This window comes from Oncorhynchus kisutch, linkage group LG26, assembly GCF_002021735.2.
Source record: "Oncorhynchus kisutch isolate 150728-3 linkage group LG26, Okis_V2, whole genome shotgun sequence".
Lineage (NCBI taxonomy): Eukaryota > Metazoa > Chordata > Actinopteri > Salmoniformes > Salmonidae > Oncorhynchus > Oncorhynchus kisutch.
The window spans coordinates 754,812-776,739 of NC_034199.2; the positions used below are offsets into that span (position 1 = coordinate 754,812).

The 21,928-nt window shown below is 41.3% G+C and overlaps 1 protein-coding gene across 2 annotated transcripts in view; it reads left to right on the forward strand.

Moving 5' to 3' along the window:
* tbc1d4 (TBC1 domain family, member 4) overlaps positions 1-21,928 on the forward strand; it is a 128,874-nt gene that overhangs the window by 35,894 nt on the left and 71,052 nt on the right. For both annotated transcript variants that reach the window (XM_020462295.2, XM_020462296.2), the window contains exons 2-5: positions 10,403-10,531; positions 10,803-11,052; positions 11,547-11,794; positions 21,755-21,844. In XM_020462295.2, the coding sequence (XP_020317884.1) occupies positions 10,403-10,531; positions 10,803-11,052; positions 11,547-11,794; positions 21,755-21,844 (717 nt within the window). The remainder of the gene's footprint in view (positions 1-10,402; positions 10,532-10,802; positions 11,053-11,546; positions 11,795-21,754; positions 21,845-21,928) is intronic.

A 21,928-nucleotide genomic window follows, 5' to 3' on the forward strand; every position in this document is an offset into this window, starting at 1 on the left:
TTATGCTGACAAAAATAGCCTTCTAAATAGGCCAAGTCTCAGCAAATAAATGAAATAGCTTCAATAGTAACTTTGCCGATGGTTTCTGTTGGGTGCTACAGATGGGCTAGTTAACGTTAGCTAGCTAGCTACAGTACGTCTGCATGCATGCTGCACAGTGGCGGTGTGTGAAGACTGGATAAGTTTAAATGCAGTGAGAAAATTGTAGCTATCTATCCAAGATTGCAATTACTGATAGCATTGCTATGCGTCCTCGAGTCCAGCTTTCCAATATTTGCAACCCGGGACTACCAGAAAGGCCCTGTTTCCAAAAATTCAGTTTTTGTTCTATAGCAATGGCATGGCGGTGGGCATCAGTCGGACACATAGGGAGTGTGAGTTTTGCTATATTCTTAAAATGTGTTTCTGTATGCAGCATTTGTGTGAGTGTCACTTGCAGTTCTAAAGTTTAAATGAGTTAATTTATCTATTGGTTCTAATAGAGGCCACTAATCAATGGGGGCTCAGGGCGGTACCATTCTGCTAATCTGATGAAGGTGCACATGGATCAGATTCAAACTTTGAAGACGGAGATTGAGTTATTGGAGGCAGACCAGAAGAAAGATAGCTGATGCATCGGTCCAGAGCCAGGCGGCCGGGAGAAAAGAAATCCCATTGCAAAATAATGCTTTGTAGTCATTGACGGAAATACCAGTCGATGTAAATAAAATTGACCATCATGCTTATTGGGCTATAGCTTAAGTTGCATAATTAAGTGGAATTCAATTGGCCTGTGTGTCTCTTTTAATAATTTTTTTATCAACTGGTAATTGAAACTCACCTACCATTTCAAGTGCTGGCAACAGGCTATCTATCTGCGTGTCACCCATTAATTCACAATGTGAGCTGGAGGCAGTATGGGTTTTGAAAACATACAGTGCATTCGGAAAGATTTCAGATCCCTTTACTTTTCCAAATTTTGTTATGTTACAGCCTTACTCTAAAATGTATTAAATACACATTTTTCCTCATCAATCTACACACACTACCCTATGACAAAGCAAAAACGGGTTTGTAGAATTTATGCAAATGTATTAAAAATAAAATAAACTATCTTATTACATAAGTATTCAGACCCTTTGCTATGAGACATGAAATTGAGCTTAGGTGCATCCTGTTTCCATTGATCATCTTTGTTTCTACAACTTGATTGAAGTGCACCTGTGGTAAATTCCTTTGATTGGACATGATTTGGAAAGGCACACACCTGTCTATATAAGGTCACACAGTTGACAGTGCATGTCAGAGCAAAAACCAAGCCATGAGGTCGAAGGAACTGTCCATAGAGCTCCGAGACAGGATTGTGTCGAGGCACAGATCTGGGGAAGGTTACCAAACATTTCTTCAGCATTGAAGATCCCCAAGACCTCCATTCTTAAATGGAAGAAGTTTGGAACCACCAAGACTCTTAGTGCTGGCCGCCCGGGCAAACTGAGCAATCGAGGGAAAAGGGCCTTGGTCAGGGAGGTGATCAAGAACCCGATGGTCACTCGGACAGAGCTCCAGAGGTCCTCTGTGAAGATGGGAGAACCTTCCAGAAGGACAACCATGTCTGTAGCACTCCAACAATCAGGCCTAGATGGTATAGTGGCCAGTAGAGGTCGACCGATTTATGATTTTTCAATACCGATACCGATTATGGGAGGACCAAAACAAGTCAATACCTATTTAATCTTTGAATCAATTATTATTATAATAATTTTTTAATAATGTCAATTACAACAATACTGAATGAACACTTTTTAACTTAATATAATACATCAATCAATTTAGCCTCAAATAAATAATGAAACGTGCAATTTGGTTTAAATAATGCAAAAACAAAGTGTTGGAGAAGTAAAAGTGCAATATGTGCCATGTAAGAAAGTTTACGTTTACGTTCCTTGCTCAGAACATATGAAAGCTGGTGGTTCCTTTTAACATGAGTCTTCAATATTCCCAGGTAAGAAGTTTTAGGTTGTAGTTATTATAGGACTATTTCTCTCTCTACCATATGTATTTCATTAACCTTTGACTATTGGATGTTCTTCTAGGCACTTTAGTATTGCCAGTGTAACAGTATAGCTTCCGTCCCTCTCCTCGCACCTCCCTGGGCTCGAAACAGGAACACAACGACAACAGCCACCCTCGAAGCAGCGCTACCCATGCAGAGCAAGGGGAACAACCACTCCAAGTCTCAGAGCGAGTGACGTTTGAAACGCTATTAACGCGCACCCGGCTAACTAGCTAGCCATTTCACATCGGTTACACCAGCCTAATCTCGGGAGTTGATAGGCTTGAAGTCAAAAACCGCGCAATGCTTGACGCACAGCGAAGACCTACTCGCAAAATGCATGAAAGGGCTGTTTGAATGAATGCTTACAAGCCTGCTGCTGCTTACCACCGCTCAGACTGCTCTATCAAATCATAGTCTTAGTTATAACATAATAAATCACAGAAATAGAGCCTTAGTTTCCGGATTCGACCATATTAATGACCTATCATCTCAAACAAAATGTTTATTCTTTCAGTGAAATATGGAACCGTTCTGTATTTTATCTAAGGGGTGGCATCCATTCCTGTTTCATTGCACAACCTTCAATGTTATGTCATAATTATGTAAAATTCTGGCAAATTAGGCTGCCCAAACTGTTTCATATACACTGACTCTGCGTGCAATGAACGCAAGAGAAGTTACACAATTTCACCTAGTTTAATATTGCCTGCTAACCTGGATTTATTTTTGCAAAATATGCAGGTTTTAAAATATATACTTCTGTGTATTGATTTTAAGAAAGGCATTGATGTTCATGGTTAGGTACTCATTGGAGCAACGATACGCACCCCATCAATTATATGCAACGCAGGACACACTAGATAAACTAGTAATATCATCAACCTAGTGATTATGATTGATTGTTTTTTTTATAAAGATAAGTTTAATGCTAGCTAGCAACTTACCTTGGCTTACTGCATTCGCGTAACAGGCAGGCTCCTCGTGGAGTGCAATGAGAGGCAGGTGGTTAGAGCGTTGGCCTAGTTAACTGTAAGGTTGCAAGATTGAATCCCCCGAGTTGACAAGGTGAAAATCTGTCGTTCTGCCCTTGAACGAGGCAGAAAATAAGAATGTGTTCTTTAAAAAAAAAATTGGGGGGTGTTTTTATTTTAATTTTAAAAGTGCGGCTCGGGAGAGACTAAGGTTGAAAATCATGCGTCCTCCGATACACAACTCAACCAAGCCGCACTGCTTCTTAACACAGCGCCATCTAACCTGGAAGCCAGCCCCACCAATGTGTCGGAGGAAACACCGTGCACCTGGCAACCTTGGTTAGCGCGCACTGCGCCCGGCCCGCCACAGGAGTCGCTGGTGCGCAATGAGACAAGGATTTCCCTACCGGCCAAATCCTCCCTAACCCGGACGACGCTAGGCCAATTGTGCGTCGCTCCATGGACCTCCCGGTCGCGGCCGGTTACGACAGAGCCTGGGCGCCCCGAGAATGTGTTCTTAACTGACTTGCCTAGTTAAATAAAGATTGAATAAAGGTGTAAAAAAAATCGGCCAAATCGGTTTCCAAAAATGCCAATCTCCGATTGTTATGAAAACTTGAATCGGCCCTAATTAATCACCTAATTAATCGGCGTAAAGTACAGAGAGATTCTTGATGAACACCCCAGTCTGAGGTCCTGAGCAGGTTGAGGTTCACCTTAAAACAGGACAACGACCCTAAGGACATAGCCAAGATAACGCAGGAGTGGCTTTGGGACACGTCTCAATGTCCTTGAGTGTCCCAACCAGAGCCCGGAACCCGATTTGAATATCTCTGGAGATACCTGAAAATCGCGGTGCAGCGACACTCCCCATCCAACCTGACAGAGCTTGAGAGGATCTGCAGAGAAGAATGGGAGAAACTCCACAAATACAGGTATGCCAAGCTTGTAGCGTCATACCTACAGTAAGAAGACTCGGCTGTAATTGCTGCCAAAGATGCTTCAACAAAGGACTGAGAACTTATGTAAATGTTATATTTCCATTTAAAAATAAATGTAAATTCACACATTTCTAAAAACCTGTTTTTGCTTTGTCATTATGGGGTATTGTGTGTAGATTGATAAGGGAGAAAATATATTTAATAATTTTAGAAGAAGGCTGTAACGTAACAAAATGTTGAAAAAGTCAAGGGTTCTGAATAGTTTCCGAATACACTATAGGTGAGATGGGTGGAGGGGGAGTTTTTGTCTCGGATGGTTGAGGGGCTACTCTCGGGAGAACTGTGGGGGGATCTTGAATGGTTGGTGGTTGGTTGGGAGCTTGGGCTGTTGGCCAAGAGATCGCTGGTTCGGTCTCCAATTTGACTTGGTGAGAGATCTGTCGATGTGCCCTTGGGCGGGGTGCTTGACCGTGGTCGCTCCTGTGGGTCGCTCTGGATGGATGTCTGCTAGATGATTGAATGTAATGTATATGTTGAGAGGCTTTACTGCAAGTATGTTGTATGTTTTAAAATTCAATAAAAATACAAAATGTACTTTTAAATGTACCCCACACATACAATTATCTTGGAAAATCCCTTTGAGCATGGTGAAGTTAGTAATTACACTTTGGGTGGTGTATCAATACACCCAGTCACTACAAAGATACAGGCGTCCTTCCTAACTCCATTGCCAAAGAGGAAGTTAAATAGTTTTATGGCTGTGATAGGAGAAAACTGAGAATGGATCAACAACATTATAGTTACTCCACAATATGAAACTAAATGACAGAGTGCAAAGTAGGAAACCTGTACAGAATACAAATAGTAAATTGCTAAACATTTGGCAAAGAAATGTACTTTATGTCCTGAATACAAAGACTTATGTTTGGGGCAACACAGCACATCACTGCGTACAACTCTTCAAGACCACATTGGATGTTCCTGAGTGGCCTAGTTATAGTTTTGATTTAAATCGGCTTCCAAATATATGGCAAGACTTAAAAGTCTGTTTAGCAACGATCAACAAACAACATGAATAATTTTAATAAATAGTGTACAGTCCAGGGGTGCAAAGCTCTTAGAGACTTACCCAGAAAGACTCACCGCTGTAATCACTGTCAAACGGGATTCTAACATGTAGTGTGAATACTTATGCAAATGAGATATTTCAATATTTAATTTTCTATACGTTTGCAAAAAAACACAAACTGTTTACACTTTGTCATTATGGGGTTTTGTGTGTTGATGGGTGAGAAAAAATATCAATTGAATTAATTTGGAATTCAGGCTGTAACACAACAAAATGTGCAGTAAGTAAAGGGGTATGAATATCTATAAATGTATTAGTGTATCTTTCCATCTCTCGTAGGAGTATTTCTCATCCATTTTCACCTAATGCTGCTCACACGTTGTTTGAAACTTTCCTTTCATATCAATGATAGTGGTCAGTAGTTTGGTTCAGTGGTTGTGGTCAGAAGTTGTGTGGTTGAGGTCAGTAGGTCCAATTGTGGAGAGTAGTTTTGGTTGATAGTGGTGGTCAGTAGTTGTGTGATTGGTCATTGCTTGTGGTCAGTAGTTGTGTGGTCGGTAGTTTAGTGATTGTGGTCAGTAGTTGTGGTCGGGCATTATTGGTCTGTAGTTTTGTGGTTGTGGTCAGTTGTGTGTGTTTGTGGTCAGTACTTGTGATTAGTAGTTGTGTGGTCGTCAGGAGTTATGTTAAATAGTTGTGGTCTGTTGTTGTGGTTTGTAGTTACAGTTGAAGTCAGAAATGTACAAACACCGTAGCCAAATGCATTTACTCAGTTTTTCACAATTCCTGGCATTTAATCAGAGTAAAAATTCCCTGTCTTAGGTCAGTTAGAATCACCACTTTATTTTAAGAATGTGAAATGTCAGAATAATAGTAGAAATAATGATTTATTTCAGCTTTTATTTCTTTCATCACATTCCCAGTGGGTCAGAAGTTTACATACACTCAATTAGTATTTGGTAGCATTGCCTTTAAATCGTTTAACTTGGGTCAAATGTTTTGGGTAGGCCTCCAAGCTTCCCACAATAAGTTGGGTGAATTTTGTCCCATTCCTCCTGATAAAGCTGGTGTAACTGAGTCAGGTTTGTAGTCCACTTTGCTTGCACACCCTTTTTCAGTTCTGCCCACAAATGTTCTATAGGATTGATGTCAGGGCTTTATGATGGCCACTCCAATACCTTGACTTTGTTGTCCTTAAGCCATTTTGCCACAACTTGGAAGTATGCTTGTGGTCATTGTCCATTTGGAAGACTCATTTGGGACCAAGCTTTAACTTCCTGACAGATGTCTTGAGATGTTGCTTCAATATATCCACATAATTTTCCCCTTCCTCATGAAGCCATCTATTTTGTGAAGTGCTCCAGTCCCTCCTGCAGCAAAGCACCCCACAACATGATGCAGCCACCCCCGTGCTTCATGGTTGGGATGGTGTTCTTCGGCTTGCAAGCCTACCCCTTTTTCCTCCAAACAGAACTATGGTCATTATGGCCAAACAGTTCTATTTTTGTTTCATCAGACCAGAGGATATTTCTCAAAAAAGTACATTCTTTGCCCCCATCTGCAGCTGCAAACCGTAGTCTGCCTTTTTTTTATGGCGGATTTGGCGCAGTGGCTTCTTCCTTGCTGAGCGGCCTTTAAGGTTATGTCGATACAGGACTCTTGATATATACTGTTGATATAGATACTTTTGTACCTGTTTCCTCCATCTTCACAGGGTCCTTTGCTGCTGTTCTGGGATTGATGCGCACTTTTCGCACCAAAGTATGTTCATCTCTAGGAGACAGAACACGTCTCCTTCCTGAGCGGTGTGACGGATGTGTGTTCCCATGGTGTTTATACTTGCGTACTATTGTTTGTACATATGAACGTGGTACCTTTAGGCGTTTGGAAATTGCTCCCAAGGATGAATCAGACTTGTGGTGGTTTTGGCAGATTTTTTTAGATTTCCCCATGATGTCAAGCAAAGAGGCACTGAGTTTGAAGGTTGGCCTTGAAATACATCAACAGGTACATGTCCAATTGACAAAAATTATGTCAATTAGCCTATCAGAAGTTTTTAATACCATGACATGATTTTCTGGAATTTTCCAAGCTGTTTAAAGGCACAGTCAACTTAGCGTATGTAAACTTCTGATCCACTGGAATTGTGATAATTATAAGTGAAATAATCTGTCTGTAAACAATTGTTGGAAAAATTACTTGTCATGCGCGGGGCGGCAGGGTAGCCTAGTGGTTAGAGTGTTGGACTAGTAACCGGAAGGTTTCAAGTTCAAACCCCCGAGCTGACAAGGTACAAATCTGTCGTTCTGCCCCTGAACAGGCAGTTAACCCACTGTTCCTAGGCCGTCATTGAAAATAAGAATTTGTTCTTAACTGACTTGCCTAGCAGAATAAAGGTTAAAAAAATGCACAAAGTAGATGTCCTAACCGACATGCCAAAACTATAGTTTTATTTATTAATTTTTTAAAATTGATTTAACCAGGTAGGCTAGTTGAGAACAAGTTCTCATTTACAACTGCGACCTGGCCAAGATAAAGCAAAGCAGTGCGACACAAACAACAACACAGAGTTACACATGGAATAAACAAACACAGTCAATAATACAACAGAGAAAGTCTATATATAGTGTGTGCAAATGACTTCGGATAAGGTGGGTGAGGCAATAAATAGGTCATAGTGGTGAAATTATAATAGTATGGCAAATTAAACACTGGGTTGGTAGATGTGCAGGAGATGAGTGTGCAACTATCAGTACTGGGGCGCAAAATAATAAAATAACAATATGGTGATGAGGTAGGTAGTTAGTTGGTTTGGCTATTTACAGATTGGCTATGTACAGCTGCAGTGATCTGTGAGCTGCTCTGACAGCTGGTGCTTAAAGCTAGGAAGGGAGATATTTGTCTCCAGCTTAAGTGATTTTTGCAGTTCGTTCCAGTCATTGGCAGCAGAGAACTGGAAGGAAAGACTGCCGAAGGAGGAATTGGCTTTGGGTGTGACCAGTGAAATATACCTGCTGGAGCTCGTGCTCAGCGGGTGGGCCTGCTATGGTGACCAGTGAGCTGAGATAAGGCGGTGCTTTACCTAGCAACGACTTATAGATGACCTGGAGCCAGTGGGTTTGGCGACAGATATGAAGCGAGGGCCAGCCAACAGAGCATACAGGTCGCAGTGGTGGGTAGTATATGGGGCTTTGGTGACAAAACAGATGGCACTGTGATAGACTGCATCCAATTTGTTAAGAGTGTTGGAGGCTATTTTAGAAATGACATCACTGAAGTCAAGGATCGGTAGGATGGTCAGTTTTACTAGGGTATGTTTGGCAGCATGAGTGAAGGATGCTTTGTTGAGAAATAGGAAGTTTGTTAACAAGAAATTTGTGGAGTAGTTGAAGAATGAGTTTTATTGACTCCAACCTAAGTGTATATAAACTTCCGACTTCAATTGTATGTGCCATTTCTGCCCTTCAAACCACAACGAACTTGGGTATACCTTTCAATAGATTTGAACATGTAGTAGCCATCAACTCATCTCTTTGTGGGACAGTGTTTATGGCCAATACGAAAAAGAAAATGGGACCTTTTTGACTGGATAATTTCAACAAATCATCTCTCCCACAGTTAGGTCTAAATAGTGACTGTCCTGCAACGGACAAGCATGTATGATCAAATCAACGGTACCAAACCAAAGATATTAATCTGTTTTAAAGTAATCGATTTAGTGTCATCTAGATGACTATAGATTTTTATATTAACATCGCCAATCTGAGGTAAAAATTGTGTAATTTCAATCAATTGTATGAGATGAAAATGCAAGCTTGTGTAAGGTAGTAACACAAACTGTTAATTATAATCCGGACTCTTTATAAGAAATCCCACTATGCCCGCAGAAGAACCATCAAGCTGTCAAAAAAATATTGAATCCTACAACACCGGCTCTGACGCTGGTTGGATGTGGCATGGCTTGAAAACTATTACGGACTACAAAGGGAAACCCAGCCGCGAGTTGCCCAGTGACCTTCAAGGCCAGCAATACTGAAGCATGCACGAGAGCACTAGTTGTTCCGGATGACTGTGTGATCACGCTCCCCGTAGCCGATGTGAGCAAGACCTTTTAAGCAGGTCAACATTCACAGGGCCGCAGGGCCAGACGGATTACTAGGTTGTGTACTCAGAGCATGCACGGACCAACTGGCAAGTATCTTCACTGACATTGCCAACCTCTCCCTGACTGAGTCTTTAATACTTACTGTTTCAAGCAGACCACCATAGTCCCTGTTCCCAAGAACACGAAGGCAACCTGCCTAAATGACTACAGACCCGTAGCACTTACGTCGGTAGCCATGAAGTGCTTTGGAAGGCTAGTCATGGCTCACAACAACCCCATCATCCCGGAAACCCTAGACCCACTCCAATTTACATACCGCCCCAACAGATCCACAGATGACGCAATCTCAATCACACTCCACACTGCCCCTTCGCAGCTGGACAAAAGGAACACCTGTGTGAGAGAGCTGCTCCTTGACCACAGCTCAGTGTTCAACACCATAGTGTGCACAAAGCTCATCACTATGCTAAGGACCATGGGACTAAACACCTCCCTCTGCAACTGGATCCTGGACTTCCTGATGGGCCGCCCCAAGGCGGTAAGGGTAGGCAACAACACATATGCCACGCTGATCCTCAACACGGAGGTACCTCGGGTGCGTGCTCAGTCCCCTTCTGTACTCCCTGTTCAACCACGACTGCGTGGCCAAGCACGACTCCCAACACCATTATTAAGTATACTGACGAAACAACAGTGGTAGGCCTGATCACCGACAATGAGACAGCCTATAGGGAGGAGGTCAGAGACGTGGCCGTGTGGTGCCAGAACAACAACGTTTGCAAGATCGTGGACTACATTGCTGCTACTTGCTGTTTATTATCTATGCATAGTCACTTTACCCCTACCTACATGTACAAATTACCTTGACTAACATGTACCCCCGCACATTGACTCTGTACCGGTACCCACTGCATATAGCCTCGTTATTGTTATTTCATTGTTACTTTTTATTATTTTTTTACCTTTAGTTTATTTAGTAAATATTTTCATTCATTTCTTGAACTGCATTGCTGGTTTAGTGCATGTAAGTAAGCACTTCACTGTTGTATTCAGCGCATGTGACAAATTCAATTTGATTTGATTTAGGGAAATTAGCGCTTTTTAAAATGATTATATTTCAACATGTCAATTTTGAATGATAGTGTGTTTCCCACTCACAAACTATTGCAATAATTACATCTATATCTCAGTAATTTCACCATTTACACTTTGTTCCCTTTCTCCCCTCTTCTCATTTCTCCCTCCATATCCTTCATATTTCTTTCTCCTCCTCCTCTCCAGGTACCAGAAGTGATCAGTAGTATCCGTGCGGTGTCAAAGTCGGCCCTAAAGGAAGACTCCAAGCCCAAGCGGGATACGGAAGAGGCCTTCTATAACTCTCAGAAGTTTGAAGTGCTCTACTGTGGCAAGGTACAGGACCACTATCAGATCCATTTTCAACCTTACTGTGTGTTTATCATCAATAATTTGACATGAATCAAAGCCATATACAGTATCTTTGTCGGTATGTGTTTGGGATGACTGAATTGTCCTAATCATATGTGAGAGCTAAGCTCCCTAAAACAGTTATGACTGTATTTGTATGCGTAATTGACATTGTTTGTGTAATAGATCAATTAGATGATATCAACCAGTCATTGTATCAATCAATCAATTGTATCCATTCATAAATTAATCAAAGGTAACTATCGGGCACAAGAAGGCTCCCTCCACCCTCATTGATGACTGCATCAACAAGTTCCGCCAGCATGAATTGGAGCGCAAGCACCTGCGCCTCCTGAATGACCAGCGGGGATCCACAGAAAGCGCCCCCATAGAGTTCATCATGGGGGATGACGGAGACCCCCTCTCCTCAACCACCCACAGTGAGGGGGTCGGGGACCCTGAGGGGCTAGAGGTGGATGAGGTCACTAACAGAGGAGGTTCTGGAGGTAAGGACCTCTCCCAGTAAAGTGTCCAAACAATTCTTGATGAGGGCAGCTTGTTGCTGAAATGTACCACACAGAACATGCTAGATTGATGAACATAAATACGAATGTGACCTTAAAGCATAACTTTCCTTAAAATCCACTTTTGTAGTTGAAAACTGATGTTCTAGGCTAAGTTGTAGTAAAACACATAATTGCGTGTCCCATTTTCCGCATATGGTATGAAGTTGGGGTTGAGGATGTTGTCTCACAGATTTTGCAGCAAATTGGAACATGTGATGGACAGGTGTTGATTTGAAGTCCAACTCATTATTTTTCACAAGAGACCTGTGATTAGAAATGTGGCATTGGACCAACAGTGTAGTGTATGTGTAGTGTATGACTCGTCCTTGTGTCTTCTCTGTAGTGAAGGGCATTTCTGGGGAGCCTGTGTTTGTGTGTTTGGGGGAGTGCGTTTGAAGGCCTAGAGGGTATTGACTCGTTCTTATGTCTCCCAGGGAAGATCATGTCCAACAGCCCCAGCCTGGGCAGCCTACGGGGGTCTTTCCCCGAGTGCATCCTGGAGGACTCTGGTTTCGAGGAGCAGCAGGAGTTCCGGACGCGTTGTAGCAGCCTGGCGGGCAGTCTGCAGCGGAGGCCCCTAGAGGGTGCGCTCAAAGCCGCCCCGGCACGCCGCCGCCACGCCAGTGCCCCCAACAACGTCCAGCCCTCAGACGCCGACAAAAACCGCACCATGCTCTTCCAGGTGCAGGCTGGGTTTATATTTGGATACAGTAGTAGGGCTCTTGACTAGGTCTTAGAATGATTTTAAATGTATGGGGTAGGTACACTACATGGCAAACAGTATGTAGACACCTGCTCGTCGAACAGCTCATTCCAATATCATTGGCATTAATATGGAGTTGTTCCCCCCTTTGCTGCTATAACAGCCTCCACTCTTCTGGGAAGGCTTTCCACTAGATGTTGGAACATTGCTGCGGATACTTGCTGAGCCGTTGTTGCTCCTAGACGTTTCCACTTCACAATAACAGCACTAGCAGTGCAGAAAGTCAGTTCGACGAGAAGGTGTCTACATACTTTTGTCCATGTAGTGTAACTCTCACCCTTTCCATCCCAAACCACTGAGGATAAACCAGTAAAATAATATGCACTCAGGAGGAGGACCATGTAATATATAGTAGTAACATACAGTATTGTAGTACAGGAATATCAAACAGTTGTGATAGTATATAGCCCTAGTACTATGGCCAGGAGAAGTTGTTGTGTTCTTTGAGTTGGCCTGTGCTTTTAGGTAGCTAGGTACTTCAGGTGTTGATGCTCTCACCATACAGCTCTACTACCAACTGGCTACATTCAGTGATTCACAGGAAGATGGGACATGGCATGTAGGGAGAGAGGGGGAGGGAGTGAGAGAGGTCTCCTTGGGTCTGGCAGCTTTCTCAACAACACAACTCAAACTGGAACATGTGCTGCAACATTTGCCCACAAGTTATCAGGGAGGGAACTGTGTTACAGTTAGGGTTGTGACAAATATATATTTTTTTCTTAACAGTTAAACTGCCATATTTATTTTCCATTAAAACGATAAGGAAAATGCATAGCTGTGCTGCTGCCAGGTCTCATGGTGCATCCCTTTCATATTGCACATTAAATACCAATACTGTACCTCAATTCCACCTCGCAAAGTTTGCATTTGCTTCTCGTTTACCTTCTCAAAGTATTGCCATACAGTACATGACATTCCTGCTTGCCTTTCTCTACCATTTTTCCAACTGTTAACGATGATGACGTAGTGTTGGAGAATCACCTCTAAAATAATTGATTCCTCGAGTCCTTGCACGTCGATTCCAGGGTGTCGACTCCCATTTCTGAGGGTCAAGATTTGATTCTGCTAGGAATCAACTCCTAAGATTAAGTATTTTTTGGAAAGGAGGAGACTTCATAGTTGCCGTACTTCTGAGAACACAACCCCTTGCGTCTTTCATAACTAGCTTGCCAGGGATGGACATTGAGGGGACAGTATAGGCAGGTCAGCCACCAGGCAGGCTTATCTATCGGCAATCAAAAGCTGGATCTCGCAATTTCTTGGCTTTCAATGTCTCCCAACTTCAGTAAAGCAGGGCGTATCATCAATGAATAGGCTAGGATATTCTACACACAACAGACCGAAGACTGAACACACACTTGTGTCATTGGTGAAAGGACAGTCATTCATCCGAACTAAAACAAAAGTTTCTATTGGACAAATTCAGACAGGTCCCTCCGTTTGGTGCCGTTTGCTTTCGTTTTGAAATGTTTCGTAATAGAATTGGCGTAATGACGACAACCCAGGCGAGCCAGCGAGAGGGAGAGAGGGGGGCAGGCAGAAAGAACAGTGGTGCGCAGATGTCTTGGTAATCTGTATCTCGCAATGTCTTTTCTTGCATGCCTCACAAATTTACCAAAGTAGACTCAAGTTCGCCTCTTCCTCTCTGGTTTATTTAAATTACACAACTTTCCCCAGGCCTTTTGTAGCCTATCGGATATATTTAGGCAATATATCGGAAATAAAATGTTTTTTTGATAACTGCACTGTTATAAAAAAAAAATGGTGGGAAATAACAAAGAAAGAAGAATGTTTTTTGTATAGGGATTTCTCTTATTGTCAAGGATCCCAATTTGGTTTTAAATTTTAACGCTCACAACCCTAGTTACAGAGCATGACTGTCGTGGAAATTTCCTGTATTTACCAAATCATGAGAGCAAACCACACACACAAGTCAGAGTAATCATAAAGTCCATCTTTAATTATATGAGCTCCATCACAACCTTGTGACGCTCAGATCAATTCAGTGTTTATAAATGAATTCTCTGAGTCCTTACACATTGCAACTGAGATCCTTTATAGCAAAGACACACATATCCAGACAGCATTGGCCATAAATTATCGTTCAGCTTTGTCTCCTAAACTATGTTATTTTCTCGCTCTCAGGACCATAACAAAACCTATCAACAGGCATATATCAAATACCCCCTCCTGGACAAGATCACAGAGACACAGTGACTGGCACACAGACATTGTGGAGCCAAGAGATAATTGATTCAAAAGATATGTCTACATATGAAGACAAGCTTGACCCCTCCACACTCTGCGGCCCAAGTAACTGACCCCAGGACAGAGAACAGATAACTGCAACCGGCCAACAGTATTATCCAAAAATAGACATTCTGAAGAGAAATAACTCACAAGCATATAATGAATATAAAACATCTTATCTATGTTACCAACTAATTCTGATTATTCCCCAACATGACATTTCAATCAAATTTAGTTATCCAAATGCGCCAAATCAATTGCAAAATTGAAATAGGCTATTTTGGGTCTCAACTGTTTTGCTATGGATCCTCAAATACTTTAACCAGGCTGTGACGGCTTCCCTAACAAAAGGAAAAAATGTAGTGTGCAAAATCATCTTATTGGTCACTCTATGCTTCTGAACATTTCAGTTAGGTTATTTTCTTATTCCCTTAATGGCAGTTTCTTTGGAAGAATACTTCCTCACATCATGTGGTCACATTTCTTGAGCATGAAATCTAGTAGTTTGCCCTCTTCAAACTTCAGCTACGTAAAAGTTTTGGGTTATCGTTTTATTTTCAAGTTTTGAGTGCAAATATTTTAAGTAACGGAATTTCTCTGTCGCATCAATGTACTTGACAAATATCACAGTCCAGTCAGTCATTCCAGAGGATATCAACTAATGTGTAGTCTTCTAGGTCCTAGAAGACTACACATTAGTTGATATCCTCTGGAATGACTGACTGGACTGTGATATTTGTCAAGTACATACATACATACATACATACATACATACATACATACATACATACATACATACATACATACATACATACATACATACATACATACATACATACATACATACATACATACATACATACATACATACATACATACATACATACATACATACATACATACATACATACATACATACATACATACATACATACATACATACATACATACATACATACATACATACATACATACATACATACATACATACATACTACATACATACATACATACATACATACATACATACATACATACATACATACATACATACATACATACATACATACATACATACATACATACATACATACATACATACATACATACATACATACATACATACATACATACATACATACATACATACATACATACATACATACATACATACATACATACATACATACATACATACATACATACATACATACATACATACATACATACATACATACATACATACATACATACATACATACATACATACATACATACATACATACATACATACATACATACATACATACATACATACATACATACATACATACATACATACATACATACATACATACATACATACATACATACATACATACATACATACATACATACATACATACATACATACATACATACATACATACATACATACATACATACATACATACATACATACATACATACATACATACATACATACATACATACATACATACATACATACATACATACATACATACATACATACATACATACATACATACATACATACATACATACATACATACATACATACATACATACATACATACATACATACATACATACATACATACATACATACAGTGGGGAGAACAAGTATTTGATACACTGCCGATATTGCAGGTTTTCCTACTTACAAAGCATGTAGAGGTCTGTAATTTTTTATCATAGGTACACTTCAACTGTGAGAGACGGAATCTAAAACAAAAATCCAGAAAATCACATTGTATGATTTTTAAGTAACTCATTTGCATTTTATTGCATGGCATAAGTATTTGATCACCTACCATCCAGTAAGAATTCTGGCTCTCACAGACCTCTTAGTTTTTCTTTAAGAAGCCCTCCTGTTCTCCACTCATTACCTGTATTAACTGCACCTGTTTGAACTTGTTACCTGTATAAAATACACCTGTCCACACACTCAAACAGATTCCAACCTCTCCACAATGGCCAAGACCAGAGAGCTGTGTAAGGACATCAGGGATAAAATTGTAGACCTGCACAAGGCTGGGATGGGCTACAGGACAAGAGGCAAGCAGCTTGGTGAGAAGGCAACAACTTGAGGGATCAGCTCAGAACTACACGGCAGGACCTGGTCAATGACCTGAAGAGAGCTGGGACCACAGTCTCAAAGAAAACCATTAGTAACACACTACGCCGTCATGGATTAAAATACTGCAGCGCACGCAAGGTCCCCCTGCTCAAGCCAGTACATGATCAGGCCCGTCTGAAGTTTGCCAATGGCCATCTGGATGATCCAGAGGAGGAATGCGAGAAGGTCATGTTGTCTGATGAGACAAAAATAGAGCCTTTTGGTCTAAACTCCACTCGCCTTGTTTGAAGGAAGAAGGATGAGTACAACCCCAAGAACACCATCCCAACCATGATGCATGGAGGTGGAAACATCATTCTTTGGGGATGCTTTTCTGCAAAGGGGACAGGACGACTGTGTAACGGATGCAAAATGGCTAGCTAGTTAGCAGTGGTGCGCGCTAATAGCATTTCAATCGGTGACTTCACTTGCAGCGGTGGGCTTTTTTTGGGGTAGATCTTCCTCTAGAGGACGCCATGTCTGTGTTAGCCTCAGGTTCTGAGACGTCATATGATGACGGAGCCTCCGGAGAAGACGAGGATGCCTAGTTAAATAAAGGTAAAAAATTACTAACTCAGGCAGGTGCCTCAGTTAGTGCAGCTCAGACCCGTGCTGTGTTCACGGAGGGCTGCAACCACAAGGTTACATGTGTAACCAAAGTGTCAACGCCCCCGTTTCTCACAGAACACACCAATATTTCCTCCCCCTTTCAACCCTGGGCTGTCCCACTTCTTCAGTGTCGAGGGACAGTGGCGGCTTGGGCCATAGAGGAATACACGTCCCATTATATAGGAACAGCTGTACTCTTATTGCCTGCAGGTGCATGCATCATTTTCTCTCAGGCTATTCGCTGCCTAGGCAGTGGGGTTAACTTCTTGGCGCACCCACCCCGTTAACGGGATCATTTTTGTCAACATCCGCTGAATTGCCAAATTCAAATTAAATTACTAAAAATATTTAATTTTCATGAAATCGCAAGTGCAATATAGAAAAACACAGTTTAGCTTGTTGTTAATCCATCTGGTGTAATAGATTTCAAAAAAGCTTTACAGCAAAAGCTATCCAAGCGCTTATTAGGACATCTCCCTAGCAGACAAAACATTACAAACAGCTAGCAGCAAAGTAGATTGGTCACTAAAGTCAGAAAAGCAATTAATTTAATCTTCGGATGTTTGCACTCACGAGACTCCCAGTTACACAATAAATGTAACTTTTGTTCGATGATTTTATATCCAAATACCTCCATTTGTGTGGCGCGTTTTGTTCAGAAATCCACAGGCTCATGACGGGCAGACGAAAATTCCAAATAGTATCCGTAAAGTTCGTAGAAACATGTCATACTTTTTTTATAATCAATCCTCAGGTTGTTTTTACAATAAATAATCAATAATATTTCAACCGGACCGTAGCTTTTTCAATTGGAGAGAGAGAGAAAATGTCCGCTCCAAGCTGTTGCGCATGCAAAACTCTGCTGGCACCCAGCCATCCAATGACACGATGTGATCGTTTCAGAATAAAAGCCTGAAACTATGTCTAACGACTGTTCACACCATGTGGAAGCCATAGGGAAATATGGTTGATATCCCTTTAAATGGAGGGAAGGCATGCAATGGAACAGGGAGATTTGTTTCTCTTAGGCACTTCCTCGTTGGATGTTCATCAGGTTTTTGCCTGCAATATCAGTTCTGTTATTCTCACAGACAATATTTTGACAGTTTTGGAAACTTTAGAGTGTTTTCTATCCTAGTCTGACAATTATATGCATATTATAGATTCTGGGCCTGAGAAAAAGGCCGTTTCATTTGGGTATGTTTTTCATCCAAAGATCATCAAAGTACTGCCTCCTACACTCAACAGGTTAACCACTAGGAGCAGAGCTCCCCTATTGGGCTCCACCCATAGTACTGGTTACTATTGCTTCCATTCACTCAGCGCATAAAATGGCTTGGCCTGGCCAAATATATGCATTCCTTTCTTGAAACATTAATACCTTAACAGCCTATATATCTACTATACACTGTTTGCGCAGTGGTGAACCTCTAGGCCTTCAGTGTGCGACAGGTTGGTGATTCTGAAAGGACAGCAGCCGTAATGCCAGCACACTCATTTTGTAGAGTGCACTTTTTGTAAAACACAAAGAGCCAGTGGTGTAGTGGAGGGTATACGCAGGTATAAACCGTATACCCACTTTTTTTCAGTGGGCATTGCTTATACTCACTTCTTAATCCCTTCTGATGTGTATCAAAATAGTGTGGTGGAGGTATATGACTTACCAATTATGTAGTACAATAGAGAAATCATGCACATAGTAGCTTACGCAATTGCAAAGCATGTGAAATATATTCACACATGGCCTAGTTTCAACGAAATATCATCTGCAGGCAGCAAGAGTGTGCAGCTCTCAACTGGTTTTGGCATGGAGCAGCTCACAGAAGAATGACATCGGTAGCCAGGCCCTGAAAGGCCCACCCACTGGGGAGCCAGGCCCTGACATGCCCACCCACTGGGGAGCCCTGACATGCACACCCAATGGGGAGCCAGGCCCTGAAAAGCCCACCCAATAGGGAGCCAGGCCCTGAAAAGCCCACCCAATAGGGAGCCAGGCCCTGAAAGGCCCACCCAATCAGATTGATGTGGTTTAAGCATTGTTGTGGACTAAGACCATTACATTTTTGTATTTTGTCTATAAAAAAGTGTGATTTTCAGTTTTATCTGAAAATCTATAGGAAAACTCATTTAAAAAAAACAGGATATTCTGTCTATTTCCTTCGCTGGGCAGGCCGTTTGGGAGCACACAGCATAATGTTAAAGGATAAGCAGTTCATAAACTCTGACATAATAAGCCAGTAAGTAGGTCCCAATCATAAGAATACAAAAACACAACCATTAACCATATCCCAATTGAAACTATTACTTCCCATTGCAAAAATCATTTCACTTTTAGCACACAAAGTAACCATTGACCTAAAGTTCAAAGTGGATCTAACAGCGTTTTAACTACTTTGCAGATATGAAACAGACATTCATAATAACAGTCAAAAATGTCAAATTCACGGTTTATGTAACAAAACCAACTTTATAAGAGGTTTTAAAAATGGGTTATATTTGACTTACCATTCCATGACTTAGACAAAGGCATTGTTGGCAGAATAGATGGCTTCAGATCAATGCATGATTAATATAATTCACCAATACATTTCTTGGTAGTCCAGAAAATATTGCTATCAAGTTGTAAATCACAGCCGGACTCGTACATTGTTTGCTGCCTCAATTTGGGATACACTGTTTGTTTCAATTACTTAATATTCTGGACAAAAACTGACATATAACTAAGGCTGGGAATGTCAATACAATCAAACTAGCAAGGGCAACGATCACAAGTCAGTCATAACATGGCTAATAGGTTGGCGTATCAATTTATATAGCAAGCTAAAAACACGAGTCTAATGTTAGCTAGCTAGCTGCTAGGAAGATGTTTTTTTCTTCTTCTTTTTTCTCACCTTTATTTAACCAGGTAGGCTAGTTGAGAACAATTCTCATTTACAACTGCAACCTGGCCAAGATAAATTAAGGCAATGTGACACAGACAACACAGAGTTACACATGGAGTAACATGGAAGAAACAATAAACAAGCCAATAACACAATAAACAAGTCAATGACACTGTAGGAAAAAAAAGAAATTCTATATACAGTGTTTGCAAAAGGCATGAGGAGGTAAGGCAATAAATTGGCCATAGTAGCGAAGAATGACAATTTAGCAGATTAACACTGGAGTGATAAATTAGCAGATGATGATGTGCAAGTAGAGATACTGGTGTGCAAAAGAGCAGAAAAGTATATAAAATCATTATGGGGATGAGGTAGGTAGATTGGGTGGGCTATTTACAGATGGACTATGTACAGCTGCAGCGATCGGTTAGCTGCTCAGATAGCTGATGTTTATATTTGTTTAAGTCTCCAGCTTCAGCGATTTTTGAAATTCATTCCAGTCACTGGCAGCAGAGAACTGGAAGGAAAGGTGGCCAAAGAGGTGTTGGCTTTGGGGATGATCAGTGAGATATACCTGCCCGAACGTGTGCTACGGGTGAGTGTTGTTATCGTGACCAGTGAGCTGAGGCGGAGCTTTACCTAGCATAGACTTATCGATGACCTGGAGCCAGTGGGTCTTGCGATGAATATGTAGTGAGGACCAGCCGACTAGAGCATACAGGTCGCAGTGGTGGGTGGTATAAGGGGCTTTGGTAACAAAATGGATGGCACTGCATCCAGTTTGCTGAGTAGAGTATTGGAAGCTATTTTGTAGATGACATCGCCGAAGTCGATGATCAGTAGGATAGTCAGTTTTACGAGGGTATGTTTGGCGGCGTGAGTGAAGGAAGCTTTGTTGTGAAATAGAAAGCCGATTTGATTTTGGATTGGAGATGTTTAATATAGCTTTAAGCACCAACTGTCAGAGCAGCTCACAGATTACTGCACCTGTGCATAGCCCACCTATAATTTAGCCCAAACAACTACCTCTTTCCCAACTGTATTTAATTTTTATTTATTTATTTTGCTCCTTTGCACCCCATTATTTTTATTTCTAGTTTGCACATTCTTCCATTGCAAAACTACCATTCCAGTGTTTTACTTGCTATATTGTATTTACTTTGCCACCATGGCCTTTTTTGACTTTACCTCCCTTCTCACCTCATTTGCTCACATTGTATATAGACTTGTTTATACTGTATAATTGACTGTATGTTTGTTTTACTCCATGTGTAACTCTGTGTCGTTGTATCTGTCGAACTGCTTTGCTTTATCTTGGCCAGGTCGCAATTGTAAATGAGAACTTGTTCTCAACTTGCCTACCTGGTTAAATAAAGGTAAAATAAAAATAAAATAAAAAAATAAAACTATGAGTCTGGAAGGAAAGTTTACAGCCTAACCAGACACCTAGGTATTTATAGTTGGCCACATATTCTAGGTCAGAACCGTCCAGGGTGGTGATGCTAGTCGGGCGGGTGGGTGCGGGCAGCGAACGGTTGAAAAGCATGCATTTGGCTTTACTAGTGTTTAAGAGCAGTTGGAGGCCACAGAAGGAGTGTTGTATGGCATTGAAGCTCGTTTGGAGGTTTATTAGTACGGTGTCCAAGGAAGGGCCAGAAGTATACAGAATGGTGTCGTCTGCGTAGAGCTGCATAGAGATGTCATGCCGTTGGAGGAGTGGATGAGTGACTGACTTTTTCCCCTCATTGTTTTTCAGTGGCTATACACAGCTAGAGATGCACGTGTCATTTTGTTAGCTAGCAAGAACTTGACGGACTAAATCTCATTTTTGAGAAACTTCAAATATAGTTTTGACTGTATTGAAAAACCATTGACTTTTTCCCGAATACCCTGGTATACAGTATTTCCCCCAAGCCTACTTTCTACTCTTCTAAAGAAGCCGACTTGATCAATGTATCAAGGTCAGATTCCTCATTAATGTGTGTGCTTGTTTTTCAGGTCGGACGCTTCGAGGTGAACCTGATCAGTCCAGACAGTAAGACTGTGGTGCTGGAAAAGAGATTCAAAGACATCTCGTCCTGCTCTCAGGTTGGTAAACCTGGGTTTGTGTTCCGTGTTTACATTCACATTCATACAGCTCATCTCATCCCAATGCTACAGAGCTTTTCACAG